The sequence below is a fragment of the Haliotis asinina genome, chromosome 13 (genome assembly GCF_037392515.1).
Source record: "Haliotis asinina isolate JCU_RB_2024 chromosome 13, JCU_Hal_asi_v2, whole genome shotgun sequence".
In the NCBI taxonomy this organism is placed as follows: Eukaryota; Metazoa; Mollusca; class Gastropoda; order Lepetellida; family Haliotidae; genus Haliotis; species Haliotis asinina.
The window spans coordinates 31,144,202-31,168,374 of NC_090292.1; the positions used below are offsets into that span (position 1 = coordinate 31,144,202).

General features: G+C 39.0%; 1 protein-coding gene across 1 annotated transcript in view; it reads left to right on the forward strand.

Annotated features, from left to right (window-relative positions):
* The first annotated feature begins 4,055 nt into the window (after positions 1–4,055).
* The window catches only part of LOC137259319 (uncharacterized), an 86,030-nt gene continuing 65,912 nt past the window's right edge, over positions 4,056–24,173 (forward strand). The window contains exon 1 of the mRNA XM_067796998.1: positions 4,056–4,234. Within this exon, the coding sequence (XP_067653099.1) occupies positions 4,196–4,234 (39 nt within the window). The 5' untranslated portion in view covers positions 4,056–4,195. The remainder of the gene's footprint in view (positions 4,235–24,173) is intronic.

A 24,173-nucleotide genomic window follows, 5' to 3' on the forward strand; every position in this document is an offset into this window, starting at 1 on the left:
GGCGAGGGCGGATATGGACAAGGGAGCAAATGGGCTATTGTGCCTCGTTGTGTCCGGTACTTTGAAGGCATCCTATGCTTGAAGTTCTTACTTAGTGAACTTGTCCTAGCTTCCTGACAAGAACTGAAATAACGCCTATGGTCCAAGTCAGTCACATAGTCCCTAACTACATCATTTTCCTTTCGACTCAGTCTTCCTTGCAGTACTGACGATCTAGATTACGCAAGTCTAGATTTCGTCAGATTCTAAATCTCCCATCCCACAGTGTTTCTTTTCAGTCTACATGGGTTTATTTGTTACTATTCAGAGGTTAAGTGTTCGTTTTAATATGGTCACGGGAGAAGTCGGCCTGCTGTCTGGGGCCTCTGAGCCTCTATGTCTATATGTCTCGGCCAGCCTACCATTGTCTTCGTCTTGGGCCAAGAATGGGCCTATATTACATAAGTCTAGTCTATATCTCCGACCCATCTCCAGAGGTGGTCCCATGCTGGGTCACACTGGGGCACGGTTATAACTGCTACGCAAATTTTAAAGAGCCGACATGTTCCCCATGTTCCCTGAAAAACATTAAAATTGCTGACATTCTGCTTTTAAAGTAGCGACTTTTTTTGTCCTTCTCCTGCTTGATAATTTCTGCTTTTATTCCATTCGACTTTTTTCCTTCTTTTAAAAGCACTGCACTACTGCTATTGGTAAACTTTTAAAGTTTTAAACAAATATCTGATGAGATGCACGTGGTAGGTTCTAGGGTAGTTTTTACAGGCCCCACTTGCCTCATGTCAAAGCAAGGTGCATCCTTTCATCTTTCGGTGTTCGGCTGATCACGGTAATCACGTGATTACCCACATTTTGAAATTGGACAAATGTTTGGCCATTACAACTGCAGGAAAAGAAATCCTAAGAGTTTTTTTCTTTCTTGTCATCGTTTCTCAATCGTTGTTTCAAGTTTCGAAGGATCCCTTGACGGCAAGATGAATGTGTTCTTTTGAAAATTAATCCTTATTTCCTTGGAGAAATATATTTCGCTCATTGTGTAGGCACAATTTCCTGTCCTGACGAGTTGAGAGTACTCACTGTACATTAACTGAGAGTCGGAGCACCCTCTCGGTGCGATCGGAAATTAGTGTAAGTAGGGGTTGTATAAGCACGAAAAAATTCAATATTTCACGACAACGTTAACTACTGTCATCATGACCCTAGTACAGAGGTCACATAGGTCATGAGAGGTCCCACCTAGATTATGAACTGTATAGTGCTGCCATGGAAACATGTAAATAGTGTAAGAGTGTCAACATTTTATAAGTGTGCCATAAGTTTCCAAACATTTAAGTCTGCCAACCATAAAATATGAGGCCCGAACCTAAAAGCGTGCGTGCGTGCGTGCGTGCGTGAGTGAATGATATGTTACGTCGCCTTTTCACATTTGTCTGTAATATCGCGACAAGGTTCCCAATAATATAATAATGGACACAGGCGTTGCTACGAAAAGAATTTCATGTTAAGCAACCATTAGCAACCATCAACACCCACAACAACCACATTACCACTTACAGAGATATCCACAAACACCCAGGTGATGAACAGGACATCAGGATTCAGGAATTACTCGGTTCCCTGAACCTATTACCACTTACAGAATTATCTACTGTCATACTAGAATTTCGAAGCACTCGTATAGCTAACCCGTGAAGGTCCGGGGGTAGAACAGGCCTTCAGCAACCCATACTTGCCATAAAAGGTCACTGTGCTTGTCGTAAGAGGCGACTAACCGGATCGGGTGGTCAGGCTCGCTGACTTGGTTAACACATGTCATCGGTTCCCAATTGCGCAGATCGATGCTCATGTTGTTAGTCACTGGATTGTCACCAGAAGGCATGAATCATCAGCCAACAACCAAACAACACGCAATTCCATAGTAAAACAATCCTCGATGAAGTTCCCGTAAAATGCCTCAATGGTGTTTCACTGTGACACCTGTCGTTCCGTATCTCGCACACCTGTCAGTTCATATACACAATGTTAATACGTTATTGTATATATATCGTTTTCATAGCATAACATGTACGCCGATTACACATCTGCCACAATAACAGATAGCGGCAAGCAAACCATCAAAGCGTTGTTGAATAAAACGTGCCATTGATTGAAAGGTACGGGAGCGTTAAATATGAAAATTGATCTAAACCGAACTCAGTCAGTTTGATCTCCATCGTTTCAGTTGTATTTTTTATTCTTTCGATTTCAAAGTGTTTTTGGAGGCTCATTTAGATAGAGATAAGAGAAGTCTAATATTATCGATTTTTCAGTTGTAATAGAATGCATTATATCTAAAATTGGCGTTGTTTTTTAGTTTTCTAAAACGAAATCGATAAAGCTGTCTTTGAGGTATGGATAATATTGTCATAAGTGGATTGTCTGATTAGATTACTAACACGTTAGATGAAAACTGTGCGATGAAAATCGTTAATTATCAAGATAACATAATAACCTTGAAAATATGACGTCATTGAACGTAAAGAGGTCATATGCCTTAGCTTTGCTTCAAGGCTGTAGTGAATGTGAAGCCCATGGGTGCATAGCAGTTCTATTCTTAGACTAACGCTTAGTCTCTGAAAGTATTTTTAATATTTTGATAGAAACAACACAATCTGGACTTGCTTCATGTAGAGTTTTTTTTTATTTAGCATTGGAGAAAGGGCTGGGAGGAAGGGGAAATAGTGCGTTCCAGTGACAGTGTGACAGTCTATTCCAGTCAGAGAGCGGACAGGATACCAGTCTACTAGAAGGATAGTGAGCACTATTTAGCAATGTTTTCGAGAAAATAAAAGTATTAAACTAATAATAATTGCCCGATAGGCTTGAGCAGATCTAATCACTTTTTTAAGAGTGACTATTGAAATACCGCCTGTAGCCATGACGATCAGGGTTAGAAATTATCTTCAGCAACCCATGCATGTCGTAAGAGGAGACTAACGGGATTGGGTGGTCAGACTTGTTGACTTCGTTGACACGTCATCGGTTCCCGATTGCGTAGATCGATGCTCATGTTGATCACTGGATTGTTTGGGATAGACTCGAATATTTACAGACCGTCTCTACATAGCGGGACATGAAACAAACAAATCCAACTTGTTTTAACTGATTCTTATTATTTCAAAGCGAGGGGAACCCCGACAAGACATCTCGACTCATTGTGGATTTGTTTGTGTAACCTCAGTGCTCGGTAATATTCCATCACATGACGGTAAAAGAAAATGTTCAAACACCTAGAAAGATCCGAGTAGAATTAGTCACCCCTGCTTGACGTAGGAAGCGACTATAGCTTGTTGCCACGGGTAGCTAAAGGGATCGAGTGTTCAGGCATAACTTGGTCGATGTACTTCATCGTGAATCGCTTCGATCCATGCTCATAATTTCAGTCACTGGATTATATATATACTTACATTCCGCTTTTACATCCATAACTTGAATAGTGTAGTCCAAACAACATTCAAACAGACATGGAGGAAGGACCGTATACAAAAATACTAAATCGGCATTATGACGTAACACATGACATACGTGGTAACGTATGACGTCATATGTTGTATAGGCGTCAAATGTATTGTTTGCCTATGTGTCATAGAAGAGTCATTGTGAAGTGTTTCTGTAAGACCAAAGACCATATATTATCACGTTGTTAGTATGATAATTGAACCACATGTTATCGTCTTATATCGATTAACGTAACTGAGATATGGAGCTACGCACTCAACAAAGGCAGCGAAAATTGCCATCCGATCCAGTTAATCTGATATTACATCAAAACATCAAAACAGCAAGGCTCTTATTATACAAATATTATGTACTGGGGAGGGATTTTTGTCTCCTCTAGCAAACAAACACCCCGCCGGCTCGCTGTATTATTTAGATAAATCTCAAATAGAGCTGACGAAATAGAACCATCAAAAGAACTCCAAAAATAGCACATTTTAAGCCCACCCGGTGTCGTGTTTCGAACCTAACCTGAAACCAGCAAGTCGAACTTTTACACTGATTTCTCCCATGAGGGGGCTCCCTCTCGCGGCGAGTTTGCAAAGGTAGGCAACTGTCGAGGTACAACGGAGAATCAGACAGCACGTTCTGAGTAGAAGGTTTTCATATTTTGGACTAGACCCGCGAGGTGGACACACGGTATGGACAGGGAGACCAAAGGATGATGATGAGAAGAAATTTCGTCATCGGCCTGTTTTTGGTAAGTGTGGTTCTTTCCCTGTTCGTTAAAATGTGCCCCGTCAGCTGATGTTACGAGGGTTTGTGCTCGACGCCGACGGATTTTCCCGTTTTAGATCGAGTTCTGACTTCTACTACGCGCATTCAAACACTTTAGTCCACAGATCTGATTATTGTGTATGTTGTGTTTTGTGTTCTTGAGGCTACAGTGTCTCTGTCGGGTTTTTTTCTGATACTCCCGAACAAGAAGCTGTCAGCAAACAGGCATCCCAACTCATACGGGGTTCGTCTCATAAGTTTTTCAGTGAATTATTCGTCTCCCTGTCATTCCTCTCGATCTCAAATGGAATCGTGTGAAGGAAACGTTTTTGGTATCGTTGTGTTAAGAGAAGGTTGTGTTTTGAATTGTGTTATTACTTCATTGATTTGAAAGGATTGAAGGGAACTTGATGTTTATATGTGAAGATTTCCCAAGCTTCTATAGCCAGTTATTGATAACACTGAGTTTTTTTCAGTGTACAATTTCCGCTTGATAACTTGGATATGTCTTTGTTCATAGCACATCCATGCATATGCATGTGCAGATATGTTATTAAATCTCAGATATGTATTAGATACCAGATATGTCATTTTATCTTAGATGATAAATCCACATATTATACATGTAGCAAAAAGAACTGAATTCTACATATTCTTTAGTCATATTTGCTGAGTGAAACTTGATTATATTCAGACATTTGTGCTATGGGCAAAATATGACAATCAGCAGAGTGAAATAATATTTCCCTTGCCAAGAAACAAATAAAGGATTGTTTGTATTTTCAGGGTTTGAAAACATGAAAGTGATTCTTGGTTTTAGTGAAACTTTTACGTAAGATATAAATAGTTATTTACAAGGCATGGTTTTACGTAAGATATACAGTGAGTCCTACATTTGTGATAATGTGTTTGCAATGTTAGGTAATGTAATTTGGTTCTATTTCAATGCTTAATTTCAGGAGCTAAAGCTGTGGCAATCTAAGCGTGGCAAATTATTCTAGGCTTGAGTTGGATTTGTTTTCAGATTATGTCACCGGAAAGTGTTAACGATCAGAGAGTAACCATATGACATGTTTGAACTTGATGAAAGTCTGATATCTACTCTTAAAAAAGAGTAAGGGATCTTCATTTTTTTTAATTACGACTAAACATTTTTTTGCGATTTATCGGAGTCAATCAATGTTGATATGATATTGTTGAATGTTTTGAGAGTGCATCAACATTTGCACTTCCTTTCAACCATAGTTATTTGGAATGTAGTCGCTTCTGAAAGATGATTTTTGTATGGCATGTAACTTGCATTTATACAATTTTCATTTTAAAACAAACAACTAAAAACAAACACCAACAAATGTGTGATGCAAGATAAGTGTCAAAATTAATGTTCTAAGTGATTTCTCGACCGTCTTGAAAAAACGTCAAAGTCAAGAATCGGACCCCATGCACCATATGTATGGGGCTACTGCGTTGTGCACGTGAATATCATGCATTGTTTCTAGGGGTGGTAATAGAGGTAAATGGTGGTGTGTTCCTAAGATGTCAGTCCTTGAAACGTTTGTTAATGTTTACACTTTCTATCCAAACTGAAAGTTCATTATCTCCTACTTTTTTACTAGTATATAATGTGTAAAAATGCTGCCCTTTCTTTAGGTAATTGATTAACACTGAACCCGACTAAACTTTCAGCCTTTGTGGGTATGCTTCCAAGCACTCTGCTGTAAGGTGAGTGAGTTCAGTTTTACGCCGCACTCAGCAATATTTCAGCTACATGGTGGCAATCTGTAATTTGGGATACGATGCCATGTACCAACTAAGTCAGCAAGCCTGACCACCCGATCCTGTTAGTCTCTTCTTACAACAAGCATGTGTAGCTGAAGACCAGTTGTAACCTGGGTCTTCATGGGTAGAACTGTTGGGGCATAAAGCAGGAACTGACTAAGAAGAGGGTAAGATTCTTTAGGGATAACAACTAATCCATAAAGAATCTTACCCTCTTATTACTCACCAGCTTCTAATCATGCCAATCAAACAAATCAGGAACTGACAAACTTTGAGTCAGTGTCCTCTGTGTTATCATTAGTTTCAGATTACTTCTTTTACACATCAAATGCAAGAATTTTTGCATAAAGAAGCTGTCACGTCATGTTGCTCCTGAGACATGTCTAACACTATTGTTAGTGTGACTGATATTTTACACAGTTGGATGAACAGAGACCAATTAAAAGTCACCTTAAACAGCATTTAAGGACACTTTTTAATGATAGCTCCTCAATGTGTCATAGAATAACCAATAATTGTGTCCAAGGGAGAAAATATATTCAGTTCACAAAGAAATGCAAATAACGAGAACTGATACAGCTATGAAAAACGATGCTGATGTTTGTATATGAGTGAGTGAGTGAGTGAGTTTAGTTTTACGCCACACTCTACAATATTTCAGCTATATGGTGGCGGTCTGTAAATAATCGAGTCTGGACCAGGCAAACCAGTGATCAGCATGAATATCGATCTGCGCAGTTGGGAACCGATGACATGTGTCAACCAAGTCAGCGAGCCTGACCACCCGATCCTGTTCGTCACCTCTTAGCATAAGACAAGCATAGTCGCCTTTTATGGCAAGCATGGGTTGTTCAAGGCGTATTCTTCCCCAGACCTTCACTGGTGGATGTTTGCATATGAAAACATGGGAAGAAACCAACATGTGACCTTAAAGTGAACGCACAAATGATCTTTATTCAACCAGCCAAGTTCTATGATAATGTCAGTAATGTTGCTAGAATGTGCCATTTGATAATGTCACTTGAGATTCATGAGAAATAAAATTTCAGTATCATCTGCAGCCTCCATTAGTAGCCTCTTTGATAACACACAAGAATAACAAACTGAGTATGGAACACACTCTACTTCATTTTTACTGTGTGCAATTTCAAATATTTGCAATGTTCACTATTGTTTGGTATTTGATATATACATGTATAATGAACACTCAAATTACAATCTGTTCCTAAATATTTTTGAAATTTAAGGGATTTTTGTGTATTTGGTACATATTTTGAACAATCAAATGAAACTCTCAGTACCCAGTCTGAATAATAAACTGTAGATAAATACTCCATAGCTCAAAGGATTTACTGGAGACTTGATGTAAGAAAATGAGCTATTGATTCACTGAAGTTTGAGTATATTTCTTACCAGAATAGATATGTCAGTCTTTTGTAGAACTTGCAATCTACAGATGCAATTAGTTCTCGGGATTCAAAAAGACAAACTGCTTTGTATCTAAGGACTTGCATTTTAAATTACTGAGACTGGGCATTTGCTCTTCAGAGTTTTCAGATCTGTTTGAACTTTCCATTTATCATTCATCATTTATCATTCATCACTTGTATAACAAGGATTTATCAGACCTGTTCAGAGAACATAGTCGGCAGTAAATGACAGTAGTCCGCAGTAACTGACAGTAGTCCGCAGCAAATGACAGTAAAACAATTAAAATTTGAATCAAATGTTCCTAATTCTTCACAGTTTTATAAAAGTGTGAAAAGTGTTTTTTAAACAGAAAATAAATATTTTTTAAACATTGCAATTTTTTCCAACTTTGCTGCCAAGACGCTTAAGTTAACACAACAGATGACACTCTCCTTTTAACCACTGTAATCTCATGGGCGAATATGAGATAGGATGTTTGACAGGGCCACTAATCCACTAGTTAAGACTCATTCTACTACATCTGTTCGAAATCAGTCATGATTATCTGGGCTGCCTTATCACCATGCTCTAGATACCTTGTACCCATATGCCACTTTGTATCAGAAGTGATGTCATCGCCTCCATCACTTATTCCCAAAGTAACACATAATTGCTTTCACGACTTTGAGGTTAGTGACCAATCAAACTGACTTCTAGTTTTTTAGTTTGATACAAATGATCCTCACTTGTCACTCGCTCGCTCACTCACTCACTCACTCACTCAACTTTGCGCAGGAGTGAGTGAAGTTAGTAGTATGTCGCTTTTAGCATTATTTCAGCAATATCAAACTGGCTGACATCAGAAATGGGCTTCTCACATTGTACCTATGTGGGGAATAGAACCTGGATCTTCAGCAGGACAAGCAAACGCTTCAACTGTTAAGCCAGCCCACCTTCCCTTGTACATTACAAAAGCAGCCTAAACCGCTAGTGCAATATCAGCAAGTTTGACAGTGACAATCACATGTGTCACTCAGTTTAAATATTTGCTTGATGCATTATGATAATCCATTTTGTGTATCATGAAATGACAACAACTATTATTGTAATAAATCATGAAGTTTACTAACTCTTCAATTTTCTGTTACATTTGTTTTCAATTGAATGAATAGAATGGGAAAAAATCTTTAGTGACTAATGTCCAGAAAAATTTTAACCGATATGAAACCCTAGCTCTTCCGAAGGTTGTTGTTGGTACACTCATGGGCAAAAAACCTCCTGGTTGATAAATTATGGAATTTTTTTGTAAATGGAAATAGCTACTTGGGCTGATGGTGGGCTACCTCTTTCATACAAGTATTTTAGCAATAAAACATGTCTTCACCATCAACATCCCTCCTTGCAGTCAAGTAGCTCACTGCATGTGTAGATCAACTTGGTATCTCTAAGGCTTTGATAGGACTTGACCTTTGAACTTTTAGCTCCCAGATGGTCAAGAGTAAGTAAACAATGACTGACCATTAGCTGTGGGTATTGCATAGATTTGATGTGATTCATATTGCTATCATAATATGTGTCCAGTGGATCCGGGTTGTGTCGATTTTACATAACATGTGACCCAGTTTTAGATGTGACATGTTTACAGATTTAGTATAACAGAATCGTTAAGGTTTTTATGTGATGCAAATGTACACACAAATGTAGAGAGTGGATGCCAAAAAAGTCGCTACAATATTATTCTCTGTACCAACAACACATCGTTAAGTGTTTGTTTGCTTCTTTCAGAGCAGTTACTGACAATTTCATCCATTAGTCCACATTTATTACAGGCTTTAAAGAACTGATGAAAACATACTTTCCTCTACACCATTACTTCACAGGGCCCTCCTAGAGTTGCATTGCCTGCAAGGATCCTTAAACCTATTAATTAAGGCAGGCATTTACTGGATGCAATTTCCTGTGTCCTATTCCCATAAAAATTGACAATGGATGCCACAAAATTATTAGCTCATCCCCGTAGACAGGGGGGTTAAAAGTCCAAATACTGTTTGTAAAAATTCCAGTCAAGTAGCAATTGCCTATTAGTTTGCCACTAGCTGGCTTATGGTAGTATTTGCATTTTAATTACTGTGACAGTTAATGTGATGATCATGATACACAATACAATAACAGTGTTCATGATAGTATCTAAGTGCTAGGACCTCCATTTGGTTGTTAAGGACCCTTGAAAATTAATAGTGTGAGTCCCAGGGTCCCTCAAATACAGGGCTCAAGATAAATCTATGTTAAGAGTTCCTGAGACTCTCATATTTGTGAATCCAGGTAAAAGCTTGCATAATGCATGACTCCGCGTTGGATTATGACACAACTGGAATAACAGAATATATGTTAATATCTATATCGTCAGTATGCAAGAGTTATTTATTTTTCATTTTATTCTTTTGTTTACAAAAGATTAATGATAACCTTCTTTCACTAAGGCTGCATGCTTAAAACCTGAGACAGGTAAAATTCTGTTTGATGTATTAATCTCAGCTGATAGCAGGAGATATACATAATGATAACCTTCTTTCACTAAGGCTGCATGCTTAAAACCTGAGACAGGTAAAATTCTGTTTGATGTATTAATCTCAGCTGATAGCAGGAGACATACATAATGATAACCTTCTTTCACTAAGGCTGCATGCTTAAAACCTGAGACAGGTAAAATTCTGTTTGATGTATTAATCTCAGCTGATAGCAGGAGACATACATAATGATAACCTTCTTTCACTAAGGCTGCATGCTTAAAACCTGAGACAGGTAAAATTCTGTTTGATGTATTAATCTCAGCTGATAGCAGGAGACATACATAATGATAACCTTCTTTCACTAAGGCTGCATGCTTAAAACCTGAGACAGGTAAAATTCTGTTTGATGTATTAATCTCAGCTGATAGCAGGAGACATACATAATGATAACCTTCTTTCACTAAGGCTGCATGCTTAAAACCTGAGACAGGTAAAATTCTGTTTGATGTATTAATCTCAGCTGATAGCAGGAGACATACATAATGATAACCTTCTTTCACTAAGGCTGCATGCTTAAAACCTGAGACAGGTAAAATTCTGTTTGATGTATTAATCTCAGCTGATAGCAGGAGACATACATAATGATAACCTTCTTTCACTAAGGCTGCATGCTTAAAACCTGAGACAGGTAAAATTCTGTTTGATGTATTAATCTCAGCTGATAGCAGGAGACATACATAATGATAACCTTCTTTCACTAAGGCTGCATGCTTAAAACCTGAGACAGGTAAAATTGTGTTTGATGTATTAATCTCAGCTGATAGCAGGAGACATACATAATGATAACCTTCTTTCACTAAGGCTGCATGCTTAAAACCTGAGACAGGTAAAATTCTGTTTGATGTATTAATCTCAGCTGATAGCAGGAGACATACATAATGATAACCTTCTTTCACTAAGGCTGCATGCTTAAAACCTGAGACAGGTAAAATTGTGTTTGATGTATTAATCTCAGCTGATAGCAGGAGATAAATAACATTGTCTGTCGGCCATTAACATGAAGAAATAAATAGGTGAATTAAAAGTTGAGAATGATTTGACATGTCAATATGACCACAGTTCTCGTGAAACAAGGCTGTCTGGGTTTCGGTGGGATTTTGTGTTTTATTTTGTAGGTCATTTCTGGGACAAAGTCTTGTCTCAGAATGACATGAAGTTTTCTTTTGAAATTAATGCCAAGAGCTAGCATGTCTCCAGGTTTTATGTACAGATGATGAGAGTTTTCATTCTGCCACTTGGTACATATTATACATGGAGTTTGAAATGACTATAGCATATTGATTAGCTAGAAGTTATCTGAGATGCAATGTGTCTTGGGGCGTCATGATTGATCATGTATCCCTGCAGCACAACTGTTTACACCAGGTAACTGAATGAAAACACGCCACAATGACAAATGATGATACCACAATTATATTTTCTGACGTTAAAAGGAATACTTACAGATCATATTTTCTAAAAGTGATTTCTTTTTTGGTAGGGAAGTACAGTGATGTAGCCAAGTGGTTTAAGTGTTAGCTTATCATGCTGATAGCCTGGGTTCAGTTACCTACAATGTGTGAAGCCCATCCCTGTCATGATATTGCTGGAATATTGCTTAAAGCAACATAAAACTAAACCCCACTCACTCATTCAATATATTATAGAAGTTTTGCTTCTCTATGTTCTTTGTCTCTGCCACGTTCTGCAGTAGTTGAGGGCATATCAGGAAATTAGCTGTTTTTAGTATTTTTGCAATCTTTTGCTGTTATAACACAATATGACTGAAACATTTACTTTCTGTTGCCATTGTTCAGTTGGAAACTCACACAGATCATTTTCTTTAGCAGGAACTTGAAGTCATCTCAGTATAGCAAAACCTTTGGGATGATCGAACAGTTGTGGGTTTTTTTGATGACACAAACATCCCGAAGAAGGCTTTACTTACAAACAGTCAGCAACTTGCTTTTCTTTCAAAAAGCCTGATCCTGTTTATTTAAACTTCCACAACCTGTCTTGTCAGTGTAGCTATCTCCCTGGCTAAGCTTGAACCATCACTGACCTGCTGTAGATACATATATCCTTCAACAGTATTGACATTCTTCAACCTTAGGCAGTTACATTCAATATTACATATTTTTTTTTCGAGGATGGAGTGTTGAATTTGGGACTGTGAGTTAGTAAATGGACTGGTGCTAAATCGATTTAAGTCTGAAAGATGACACTTGAGTGTAGCTGTTCTGACGCCATTGGCTGTCGACTTTTTTTTTGGTAATGGTTTGATTTATTTCCAATATTTTTCAAAAAAATGTTGACATTTCTTGAGCTTGCAGAATTTATAGAGGTATTGCGATTGGACACTTTCTTATCTGTCCATTATTTGTCTATCTGTAATCTGTAAAACAGATTTATCTGTGATTTTAACATAAACTCCTGAGCAGGGGAAAGGTTGCACTTAAAAGTTGGATTGGAAATGAAAAGGTATAAATGTCAGCTTAATGTCACCAGGGTGAAAACTCTCCTTGAAAGACTGGAATCTTAAGGTCCAATATGGCCAGTGATCAAATGCTTTACCATCAAATGTATGATTTGTTTTGGTGAATGTTTAGCTTTCATTAAACATGGATGTGAGCCTTTTCTTTTTGCTTTGCTTATAAAAGGATAACTATTTTTTGTCAAACTTTGAAAGTTTTAAACTGAAGGCTGAGTTTCAGTTGATGGCTGATATGATTTGTTAAATCATTTTTGAAACTTGAGTAGCTGCAAGAAATGATATGTTAAGCATTATATATTGTTTCTCACTCACTCACTCTCCAGATCACTCACTGAGCTAGTCAGTCATTCACTCACTCATGCACAACTCAGCAACAGGCTCACCCAGTCAGGCATTGATATGAAAGTCACTCACTCACCCAGTCAGGCATTGATATGAAAGTCACTCAGTCACCCCCCCAGTCAGGCATTGATACGAAAGTCACTCACTCACCCAGTCAGGCATTGACATGAAAGTCACTCACCCAGTCAGGCATTGATATGAAAGTCACTCAGTCACTGTGTCAGGCATTGATACCAAAGTCACTCACTCACCCAGTCAGGCATTGATATGAAACTCACTCAGGCCTTAATATGAAAATCATTCAGGCATTGATATGAAAGTCACTCAGGCATTGATATGGAAGTCACTGAGGCATTAATATGAAAGTTACTCAGGCATTGATATCAAACTCAGTCATTCAGGCATTAATATGAAAGTTACTCAGGCATTCATATGGAAGTCACTCAGGCATTCATATGAAAGTCACTCAGACATTCATGTGAAAGTCACTCAGTCATTCAGGCATTAATATGAAAGTCACTCAGGCATTGATATGAAACTCACTGACTCAGGCATTGATATGAAAGTTACTCAGGCATTGGTATGGAAGTCACTCAGCCATTGATATGAAAGTCACTCACTCAGTGTTACACATATACTACCGACAAGAAATAAGGGAACTAATGAAAGAATAGCGAATTTGAAACTGCTTTAAATATCCACTAAATCAATTTTAGGCGTCAAGTTCAATATCTGGTGTGTCCACCATGTTGGGCAACACATTCACGGCACCTTGATGGCATGCTGTTAATCAATTTCTGGATGGTTGCCCGTGGTATTGCCCGCCATTCCTCTTGGAGAGCTGCACCAAGCTGGGCCAGGTTGGCGGGTCCTGGGTCCCTGGCGTACACCCGTCGACCAAGAACGTCCCATAGATGTTCAATTGGGGACAGGTCTGGGGACTTAGAGGGCCAGTCCAATGTCTGGATACCTTCTTGTCGGAGATAAGCGGAGACAATTCGGGCCCGATGTGGTCTGGCATTATCATCTTGGAATACAAAATTTCAGCCGATAACTCTAGCCAATGGAGCCACAACAGGACGCAATATTTGGTCAACGTATCGCTGACCAGTCATGGCTCCGTTAATGATGACCAAATCTGATCGTCTGTCATGTGTAATCCCACCCCACACCATGACACTAACACCTCCATATCGATCATGGTCAAGAATTGCTTCTCTGGCATATCGCTCCCTGCTCCGACGCCAACAACGTTTTCTGCCATCTGTGAATCGTAGGCAAAACCTTGACTCATCAGAGAACATGGTGTAACGCCAGTGGCGCATAGCCCGTCCCTGATGCTGCCTAGCCCATGCCAATCTTTGGCGCTTATGGTGAGCTGAAAGGGTGACACCCTTAAAAGGCTGTCTTGCTTTCAGACGAGCTTGATAGAGTCGGTTTTTAACGGTTGAGGTTGAAATGCGTCTCCCAGTGAGTGTGCGGAATTCTCTATTGATGGCAGGGGCCGATTTAAACCTATCGCGTAGAGCAATTAACGTAATGAGACGATCCTGTCGTGGTGTCGTTGATTTTGGTCTACCACGCCCAGGTCTCGTTGCAACCCCACCCGTTTGACGGTACTTATCCCACAGGCGTGAAATTACACTTTTTGATTTACCCATCTGCCGGGCAACTTCACATAATGATGTCCACCCTCTATCATCCCCACAATTCTCCATTGTGTTGCTTCACCGAGATACTGCCTCGGAGGCATTTCTGTCAGTAAGTGTCAATCTCTATTGCATTAGTGATTGCGACTTCTCCAGTACATTTACAGGAGTTAACTTCTGTATGCACTTCTGTCTGCATTATGCGCAATTCCATTGTCATTGGATGTTGCGTTTGGGCGATACGCCACGATACAGACCCTGTCACAGTCAAAGTCATCTACATTCAATTTCTAGGTTCCCTTATTTTCTTTTGGTAGTATAGTTAAAGTAGATTCTGAAAAGAAGCAGTACACATAATTGTTTTTTTCAACAAACAACTCTGTTCAATATTTTGCAAAAACAGGAAAGAATTCAAAGTTTGTTTTTAATCAAAACAAATAACTACATTTTTCAGATTTTTGTCGTATTATCAATATGTTATTTCAAGAGACATCACAAAGCCAATTATCCATCCTCAGTTCTTTTGCACCATGTTCCTGACATATTGACCCAAGAAATCCCTGAATCCAAACAAACCTTGCCAGAGCCAATGGTTCATTTGCAACCTCCATACAATGAAGGGGTCCCAGGAAAAGGGTATAGACAGTGGATTTCTAATTATAAAAAATAGTTGTGGAAATTCAATCACCTGGTTCATCTTGTGTAGGAGCAATGAAGCAGATGTTTATGGAGTGTGGATCGGCAAGGCAGATGTTGTACACCATGTTCTAAGGTAGACCATAGAAACCGTCTTTATTGCACAAAAGCTGTAAGGTGCTGGCAGTGTATCTACTGGTGAAATTTTCATTTGGTAGCCTGCAAAATCTCATCGTATAAAAGAAATTTAGGCAGACAATTTTTTTTACAACTTTTTGACAATATGGTGCAAAGTAGGAAGCCAAATATGTTAGTTATCAGCATAATTTTAAAAATAACTTATATTTTTTGTGTTGCTATGACTTTTTTTAATGGCATGCAGTGACTTTTTTGTTCGACAGTTACAAACTATACAATGAAAAAATGTGTAGGCAAGATAATTTTGAGTTTTTAGCACACATATACAAATAAAAACATGAAAGACATAGTTTTGATAAGTATATAAATTGAGTGGTTTTAATTTTTAGGTTTGGAAAATATTAGTTACTGGTTAAAAAATAAATCATTTGCTGAACATCAAAAGAAACACAACTCTGGTTTTTCATCAAGTTTCTTTCTAAAAGACATAAACATGAACGCTCACTTTTATGAGATTTCATTTTTTCCAAACTGTCATTACTTTTGCTGTTGGGTAAACTTTTTTTCTAAATAAATATGGTTTTAAATTTGAAAATTTCTGAATATCATGGATATGAAGCCCTAGAGATGTAATATTTATATGTTTTACACAGTTAATTCAACCGCAAGACTGGTGTCAGAATACCTACATCATCAGTACATGGAAGGAATATATATATATTTTCATATCTATTGTTCCGTACAAAGTACAATGTATTGCACCGTTAACTTCATTGTCCAGTCAATGTGATGCTAGGAAGTGTGGTAAGGCGCAGGTCATTCACCTCTCGGAATAACAGAACATGCTCTGTATGTTTAAACTAGTCCATCAATTAGACAGGCAGTAACCCTATGTCTCTAACCCATCAGCAGTTCTCTCATCTTGAAGCTATTTAAAAGACCTTCATGAACTGATTATTAGAAGTTCATCTCCCATCCTCATTTAATATATTCACCGGTGGGGAATGTGGATAGACTAACGCTTGAATATATTTAGTTTTGATTGTAATGAATAAACAGATTTAATTTGAAACGGAAACGAAATTCCTGAATCTGGGGAAATCTAGTCTTGCTATATTCGGGGTTTAAGATTGCAAGGAGGGCTAGACTGTAGGGAAAAAATGTGGCTCAGGGACTGTGAGACAGACTACATTGCAGGGAGGGCTAGGCTGTAGGGTTTCGAAATAATGTGGTTCAGGGACTGTGAGACAGACTACATTTGCAGGGAGGGCTAGGCTGTAGGGTTTCGAAATAATGTGGTTCAGGGACTGTGAGACAGACTACATTTGCAGGGAGGGCTCGGCAGTTGGGGAAATAATGTGGTTCAGGGACTGTGAGATAGACTAGGATTGCGGGTTAGAAATGGTCCAAGAACCTGTTCAGCTGTAAGGAGTAACCGAATGATTTAGGTGGTAATGCTCACTGACGTGGCTGATTGTGTTGTCATAGCCCAAGGGAATACCATATGTTTTCTTTAAGCACTGGACTGTGTACAAGCCATGGTTGCACTGCTGGTATCTTAATTACAGTAACAAACAAAACAAATTGTATTCTTCGGGGTACATCATGGTCCCTGTCGGGCTGCTTACACTATCAATCATCGGATTGTCTGGCACTATTAAAAGCCTACCATTACATAATGGCTGTAATTTTAATTACTGTACAATAGAAACAAAAGAAAATACCATATTTCCTCTAGTAAGCGTCCAGGTGCTAGATGTAATTATTCACAATTCTACAGCTAGCATTGCCTCAGAAGTTTTGATTATTCTTAAATGGTAGTTACGTTCTCAGTCTGGTTGTTCAAAACATCAATCACTTGATTGTCAGGTCTGGGCTCAGTTCTTTATATAGGCAGGAACCCATAAAACTTGTTTCTTGCCCTGATATTGTCTCTGGATGTACCAGCACTGTTTCCTGATTCAGAGGTTTTCTCCAAGAGGTTACAGAAATGAAACATTTATCTCTCTAGGATTGCCTCCCCTGTGGAGCCCTTCCCAGCCCTTTTCTGCAGTGATAAAACCAGTGAACATCCTGTTTAGAATTGAACTGATCCTCAGTGATCCATGCTTTTCATGAAAGGTGACTGAGGGGAACAGTTAATAGGTTCACTGACTTGGTTGACACATGTCATCGTATCCCACTTATGTAGGTTGATGCTCATGCTGTTGATCACTGGATTGTTGGGTCCAGACTCAATTATTTACAGACCACTGCCATATGGCTGGAACATTGCTCAGTGCGGTGTAAAACTAAACTCACTCACTCACTCATATACAAACATCAGCATCGTTATTCACAGCTGTATCAGTTCTCATTATTTACATTTCTTTGTGAACTGAATATATTTTCTCCCTTGGACACAATTATTGGTTATTCTATGACACATTGACGAGCTATCATTAAAAAGTGTCCTTAAATGTTGTTTGAGGTGACTTTTAATTGGTCTCTGTTCATCCAAATGTGTAAAATATCAGTCACACTAACAATAGTGCTAGACATGTCTCGGTAGCAACATGATAAACATGACAACTTCTTTATGCAAAAATTCTTGCATTTGATGTGTAAAAGAAGTAATCTGAAACTAATGATAACACAGAGGACACTGCCATATGGCTGGAATATTTCTGAGTGCAGAAACCTAAACTTACTAAATGAAGCAAGTCTAGATTTCCCCAGTCTGTCTCACTGTCCCCAAACCACATTATGTTCCTTAATACCTAGCCCTTCCTGCAATGCTAAAGCTCTAAATGAAACCAGTCTAGATTTCCCCAGTCTGTCTCATTGTCCCTGAACCACATAACATTCCTTAATACCTAGCCCTTCCTGCAATGCTAAAGCCCTAAATGAAGCAAGTCTAGATTTCCCCAGTCTGTCTCACTGTCCCCAAACCACATTATGTTCCTTAATGCCTATCCCTTCCTGCAATGCTAAAGCTCTAAATGAAACCAGTCTAGATTTCCCCAGTCTGTCTCATTGTCCCTGAACCACATAACATTCCTTAATACCTAGCCCTTCCTGCAATGCTAAAGCCCTAAATGAAGCAAGTCTAGATTTCCCCAGTCTGTCTCACTGTCCCCAAACCACATTATGTTCCTTAATGCCTATCCCTTCCTGCAATGCTAAAGCTCTAAATGAAACCAGTCTAGATTTCCCCAGTCTGTCTCATTGTCCCTGAACCACATAACATTCCTTAATACCTAGCCCTTCCTGCAATGCTAAAGCCCTAAATGAAGCAAGTCTAGATTTCCCCAGTCTGTCTCACTGTCCCCGAACCACATTATGTTCCTTAATACCTAGCCCTTCCTGCAATGCTAAAGCCCTAAATGAAGCAAGTCTAGATTTCCCCAGTCTGTCTCACTGTCCCCGAACCACATTATGTTCCTTAATACCTAGCCCTTCCTGCAATGCTAAAGCCCTAAATGAAGCAAGTCTAGATTTCCCCAGTCTGTCTCACTGTCCCCGAACCACATTATGTTCCTTAATGCCTATCCCTTCCTGCAATGCTAAAGCTCTAAATGAAACAAGTCTAGATTTCCCCAGTCTGTCTCATTGTCCCTGAACCACATAACGTTCCTTAATACCTAGCCCTTCCTGCAATGCTAAAGCCCTAAATGAAGCAAGTCTAGATTTCCCCAGTCTGTCTCACTGTCCCCGAACCACATTATGTTCCTTAATGCCTATCCCTTCCTGCAATGCTAAAGCTCTAAATGAAACAAGTCTAGATTTCCCCAGTCTGTCTCATTGTCCCTGAACCACATAACGTTCCTTAATACCTAGCCCTTCCTGCAATGCTAAAGCCCTAAATGAAGCAAGTCTAGATTTCCCCAGTCTGTCTCACTGTCCCCAAACCACATTATGTTCCTTAATGCCTATCCCTTCCTGCAATGCTAAAGCCCTAAATGAAGCAAGTCTAGATTTCCCCAGTCTGTCTCACTGTCCCCGAACCACATTATGTTCCTTAATGCCTAGCCCTTCCTGCAATGCTAAAGCCCTAAATGAAGCAAGTCTAGATTTCCCCAGTCTGTCTCACTGTCCCTGAACCACATTATGTTCCTTAATGCCTATCCCTTCCTGCAATGCTAAAGCCCTAAATGAAGCAAGTCTAGATTTCCCCAGTCTGTCTCACTGTCCCTGAACCACATTATGTTCCTTAATGCCTATCCCTTCCTGCAATGCTAAAGCCCTAAATGAAGCAAGTCTAGATTTCCCCAGTCTGTCTCACTGTCCCAGAACCCCATTATGTTCCTTAATGCCTATCCCTTCCTGCAATGCTGAAGCCCTAAATGAAGCAAGTCTAGATTTCCCCAGTCTGTCTCACTGTCCCTGAACCCCATTATGTTCCTTAATACCTAGCCCTTCCTGCAATGCTGAAGCCCTAAATGAAGCAAGTCTAGATTTCCCCAGTCTGTCTCACTGTCCCTGAACCCCATTATGTTCCTTAATGCCTAGCCCTTCCTGCAATGCTGAAGCCCTAAATGAAACAAGTCTAGATTTCCCCAGTCTGTCTCACTGTCCCTGAACCCCATTATGTTCCTTAATGCCTATCCCTTCCTGCAATGCTAAAGCCCTAAATGAAGCAAGTCTAGATTTCCCCAGTCTGTCTCACTGTCCCTGAACCACATAATGTTCCTTAATGCCTATCCCTTCCTGCAATGCTGAAGCCCTAAATGAAGCAAGTCTAGATTTCCCCAGTCTGTCTCACTGTCCCTGAACCACATAACGTTCCTTGATACCTAGCCCTTCCTGCAATGCTGAAGCCCTAAATGAAGCAAGTCTAGATTTCCCCAGTCTGTCTCACTGTCCCTGAACCACATAACCTTCCTTAATGCCTATCCCTTCCTGCAATGCTGAAGCCCTAAATGAAGCAAGTCTAGATTTCCCCAGTCTGTCTCACTGTCCCTGAACCCCATTATGTTCCTTAATGCCTAGCCCTTCCTGCAATGCTAAAGCCCTAAATGAAGCAAGTCTAGATTTCCCCAGTCTGTCTCACTGTCCCTGAACCACATTATGTTCCTTAATGCCTATCCCTTCCTGCAATGCTAAAGCCCTAAATGAAGCAAGTCTAGATTTCCCCAGTCTGTCTCATGGCCCCTGAACCATATTATGTTCCTTAATACCTAGCCCTTCCTGCAATGCTAAAGCTCTAAATGAAGCAAGTCTAGATTTCCCCAGTCTGTCTCACTGTCCCTGAACCACATAACGTTCCTTAATACCTAGCCCTTCCTGCAATGCTAAAGCCCTAAATGAAACAAGTCTAGATTTTACACTGCTTCTGAATGTGTGATCTCACTGCAGTTCTTTTTCGATATAAAGTGAGTGAGCTGGGTTTTAAGCCACGTTAGCAATATTCCAGCAATATCACAGCAAGGGACACAAGAAATGGGCCTCAAACATTGTACTCCTGCTGAGAAACAAACCCCATCACCCCTTCAGTGTAAATACAGGTTATCACGTGAGTGTGTTTTGGGATGGTTAATATCCTGCATTGGGAATAAACATTGTATTTAGCGAGCCATGGCGAAAAGAGAAATTATGTGTTTCTATGAAAAGTATACGTATTCAAAGACTCAACATTGGTATAGAAATACTGTCATCTATATAATCTGGTTCTGGAGCAGTTTCTGGTAATAGTGTTATAGAAACTTTCATATCAAAACAACTTATTGTATCATATGTTTTGCAATACATGGGCAGTGAATCATAATAAACAATCAAACAGCCTCCCGATTGTATCAACAGCTTTACGATACAGTAGAGACACTGTTACACTAACACACCACCGGAGGAGACACAGAACCAGATCAACACATTATATTATGACAGTTTAAGATATTGGAGGAGGGGTGGCAATTCCAACAGGAAAACCATTCAGAACATAGCTGAAGTAAGCTCTTCATGGAGGACTATCTCAGATTGTACATCTGCTTCTTGTTAAACAAACAATCCTGTATACTGAATCAGGACATTGTACACAGGGACTGTGCCATCAGTCTCACACCCAATATTGCTTCCAACATGGGCCACGTCAAGTGAGTGAGTTTAGTTTTACCCTGCTCTCTACAATATTCCAGTTATATGGTGGCGGTCTGTAAATAATTGGGTCAGCATGAGCATCGATCAATTGGGAACTGATGACATATGTCAATCCAGTCAGAGCCTGACCACCTGACCACCCTGACCACCTGACCACCCTGACCACATTAGTCACCTCTTCCGACAAGCATGGGTAACTGAAGATCAATTCTAATTCGGATCAAGTCGGGTCAAGTCAAGAGTAGTGGTGTTCTGATTAATTGAAACAATCAAAGATTGGTCACAGTGACCAAATGACCAAATAATCGATCACATTTGCTCATAATCAAACACCAACGATTTTGGAACTACTGTTTTGTGTTTGAAACACATGGAGATGAAACACATCTTAAAAGTTGTCAGTGCCTGAAAACATGTTTAATCCTTCGCTTACTGAAAAGTCATAACTGAATTTTTCTGGAAACATTCTGGGAAGTTTATGTTCATGATATATGAGTCATCACTGTAAAGGAGCAGGTTGTATCATTTTACACTGGAAGTGATATTTGTTTGGTTTCTAAATGAAATGAAAAACTATGTTATATTTCTTTATGCTGAAAACTGAATTAGGACATTGTACAGAGGGACTGTGCCATCATATAAATCTAAATATAGTCATTGAAAAAGAAATTATTGTCATCATCATCATCATCATCATCATCATCATCCCTACACTCCGATCAAATTCATTTTAATGAGATCGAACAGGCCTTCAGCAACCCATGCTTGCTATAAAAGGTGACTATGCTTGTCGTAAGAGGTGACCAACAGGATCGGGTGGTCAGGTTCGCTGACTTGGTTGACACGTCATCGGTTCCCAATTGCGCAGATCAGTGCTCATGTTGTTTGGCACTGGATTGTCTGGTCCAGACTCGATTATTTACAGACCACCGCCATATAACTGGAATATTGCTGAGTGCGGCATCAAACTAAACTCACTCACTCACTCATTTAGTAACACTAGGGGAGTACGCAGACACCAGTTCATTTGGGTGACCTTGTCCTTATCTTCAAGGTCAACAAGACATTTTGACCACTTTTCCTACTTATGTAAATGTGGTATTTCATAAAATATGCTCTCTATGTCTTCTTGTGTGACATCAGTAATTTCAGGAATCTTGTATCTAACCCAAAACAAATGCATTAAGAAAAGTTGGGTGGTCCCTTCACTGTGTATAAACACATTATTTACACAAGTTAATCCTTAGGTACTAATTGGTTAAGGGACAGTTGTTCTCTGATTGTCTTGAAAAAGGCATTGTTTGTATTCATGATTGCCCGAGGGCTACATGAATGATTTTGCTTATGTTGCTAAAAAAGTTTTGCATTAATGATTACATAAGCAAGCTATGAAGTTGTTGCTGTTGGCATTGAGCAACCTTTACCTAAATAACCTTGACCTTATTGACCTTGACCTTAAAACTTTTGTGGCTGTCACCTGCCAAAACTCATCATGGTTTTGTGCTATGGATTTGTCAGCAGTTCACCCTACTTGTGCAGGGCTCAATATATTGCTCTGTAACTTGCACTGGTGCAAGTCAGTTTTTGAGTAGGTAAATTTCTTATTCTGTGATTCAAAGCTGGTATAACACTTTTCAGCCTTTGGAAATGTTTAACTTCTTCATTGTCCTGTCGTGCTGTAAAATAGAAATTGATTTATTTCAAAAACACTGTATCCTTCATGTTTTTTTGTATAAATTCAATTATAAATTTTGTTTTTAATTTCAAAATTGTATTCATAACCTGTGTATTTTTTCTTATATTAATTCTTAAATAGTTTTTATTTTTGTGGAAAATTGTATCTGTGAATAATGAAGTACAGCTCAACTTAGACCTGAAAACTCTACATTTAGCATATTTTTTCACACAATTTAATCTTTGTGCAGTTTATTAAAACTTTTCAATTCTTCAGCTTGCACCACTCTCACACAAAGATCACAAAAAATAGTTAAGTTCATATTTAATTTACGATTGTATTAACGGTAGTGGTGTTACGATGATTGAAAATCATCGAAAATCAGGATTAAAAAGAAACGATTAAGGGTTAAAAGTGATTATTGGTAGTAAAAAACGTACTGTTGATTAATCAGAATTTTGTGTCTTTCTTGCATGTGTGCATTTCATTTCATGATAGTATTAGTTTCAAAAAATCATTATTTAGAACAAACCAGGGGGTAAACCCTTAAATTTAATTTAAAATTGGTGATTAAAAATGTATATATTTCGATTATAATCGATAATCATTCACAACAAGTCCTTTGATAATCGATAGTGCATGGATTTTGTTTAAGATTCCCATCACAAGGGATGGTGAAAATGAGTAATAGTGCCGCATTCATAAAATATCTGTCTTTCGTACTTCCTATCCAAACGGAAAGTATATGTTAGTTATTGTCGAAATGTTGAAAGCCTTAAAAAAAATTTAAGCCCACACATTGACTACAGAATTAAGAACTCTAAGGGCAATGAATGTTTCGAGAATAAGGGCCGGGAGTTTTTTTAAGAGTATATGATGATAATCCAGCCAACATGTGTGAGGTGTCCATTGAAGCTGTTTGCTGAACCAAAATACATGACTGGGTAAAAAACTCCTAGAAGTAGTTTTTCATTTGGTCACCTCGAAAGTAAGTACCCCCTACCCCCTCTAAGGTGTTGAGTCCAGGTGGCTTGTGTAAATAATGCAGACTCTCACACATTTGTGCTCAATAATATACTACTTTGGTTTCCAAACAGGACATATTTTCCTTCCTGAATTAGGGGTTGATTTACACCTCTTTGCCTGCACACCATATGGATCCATTCCCTTGAGGT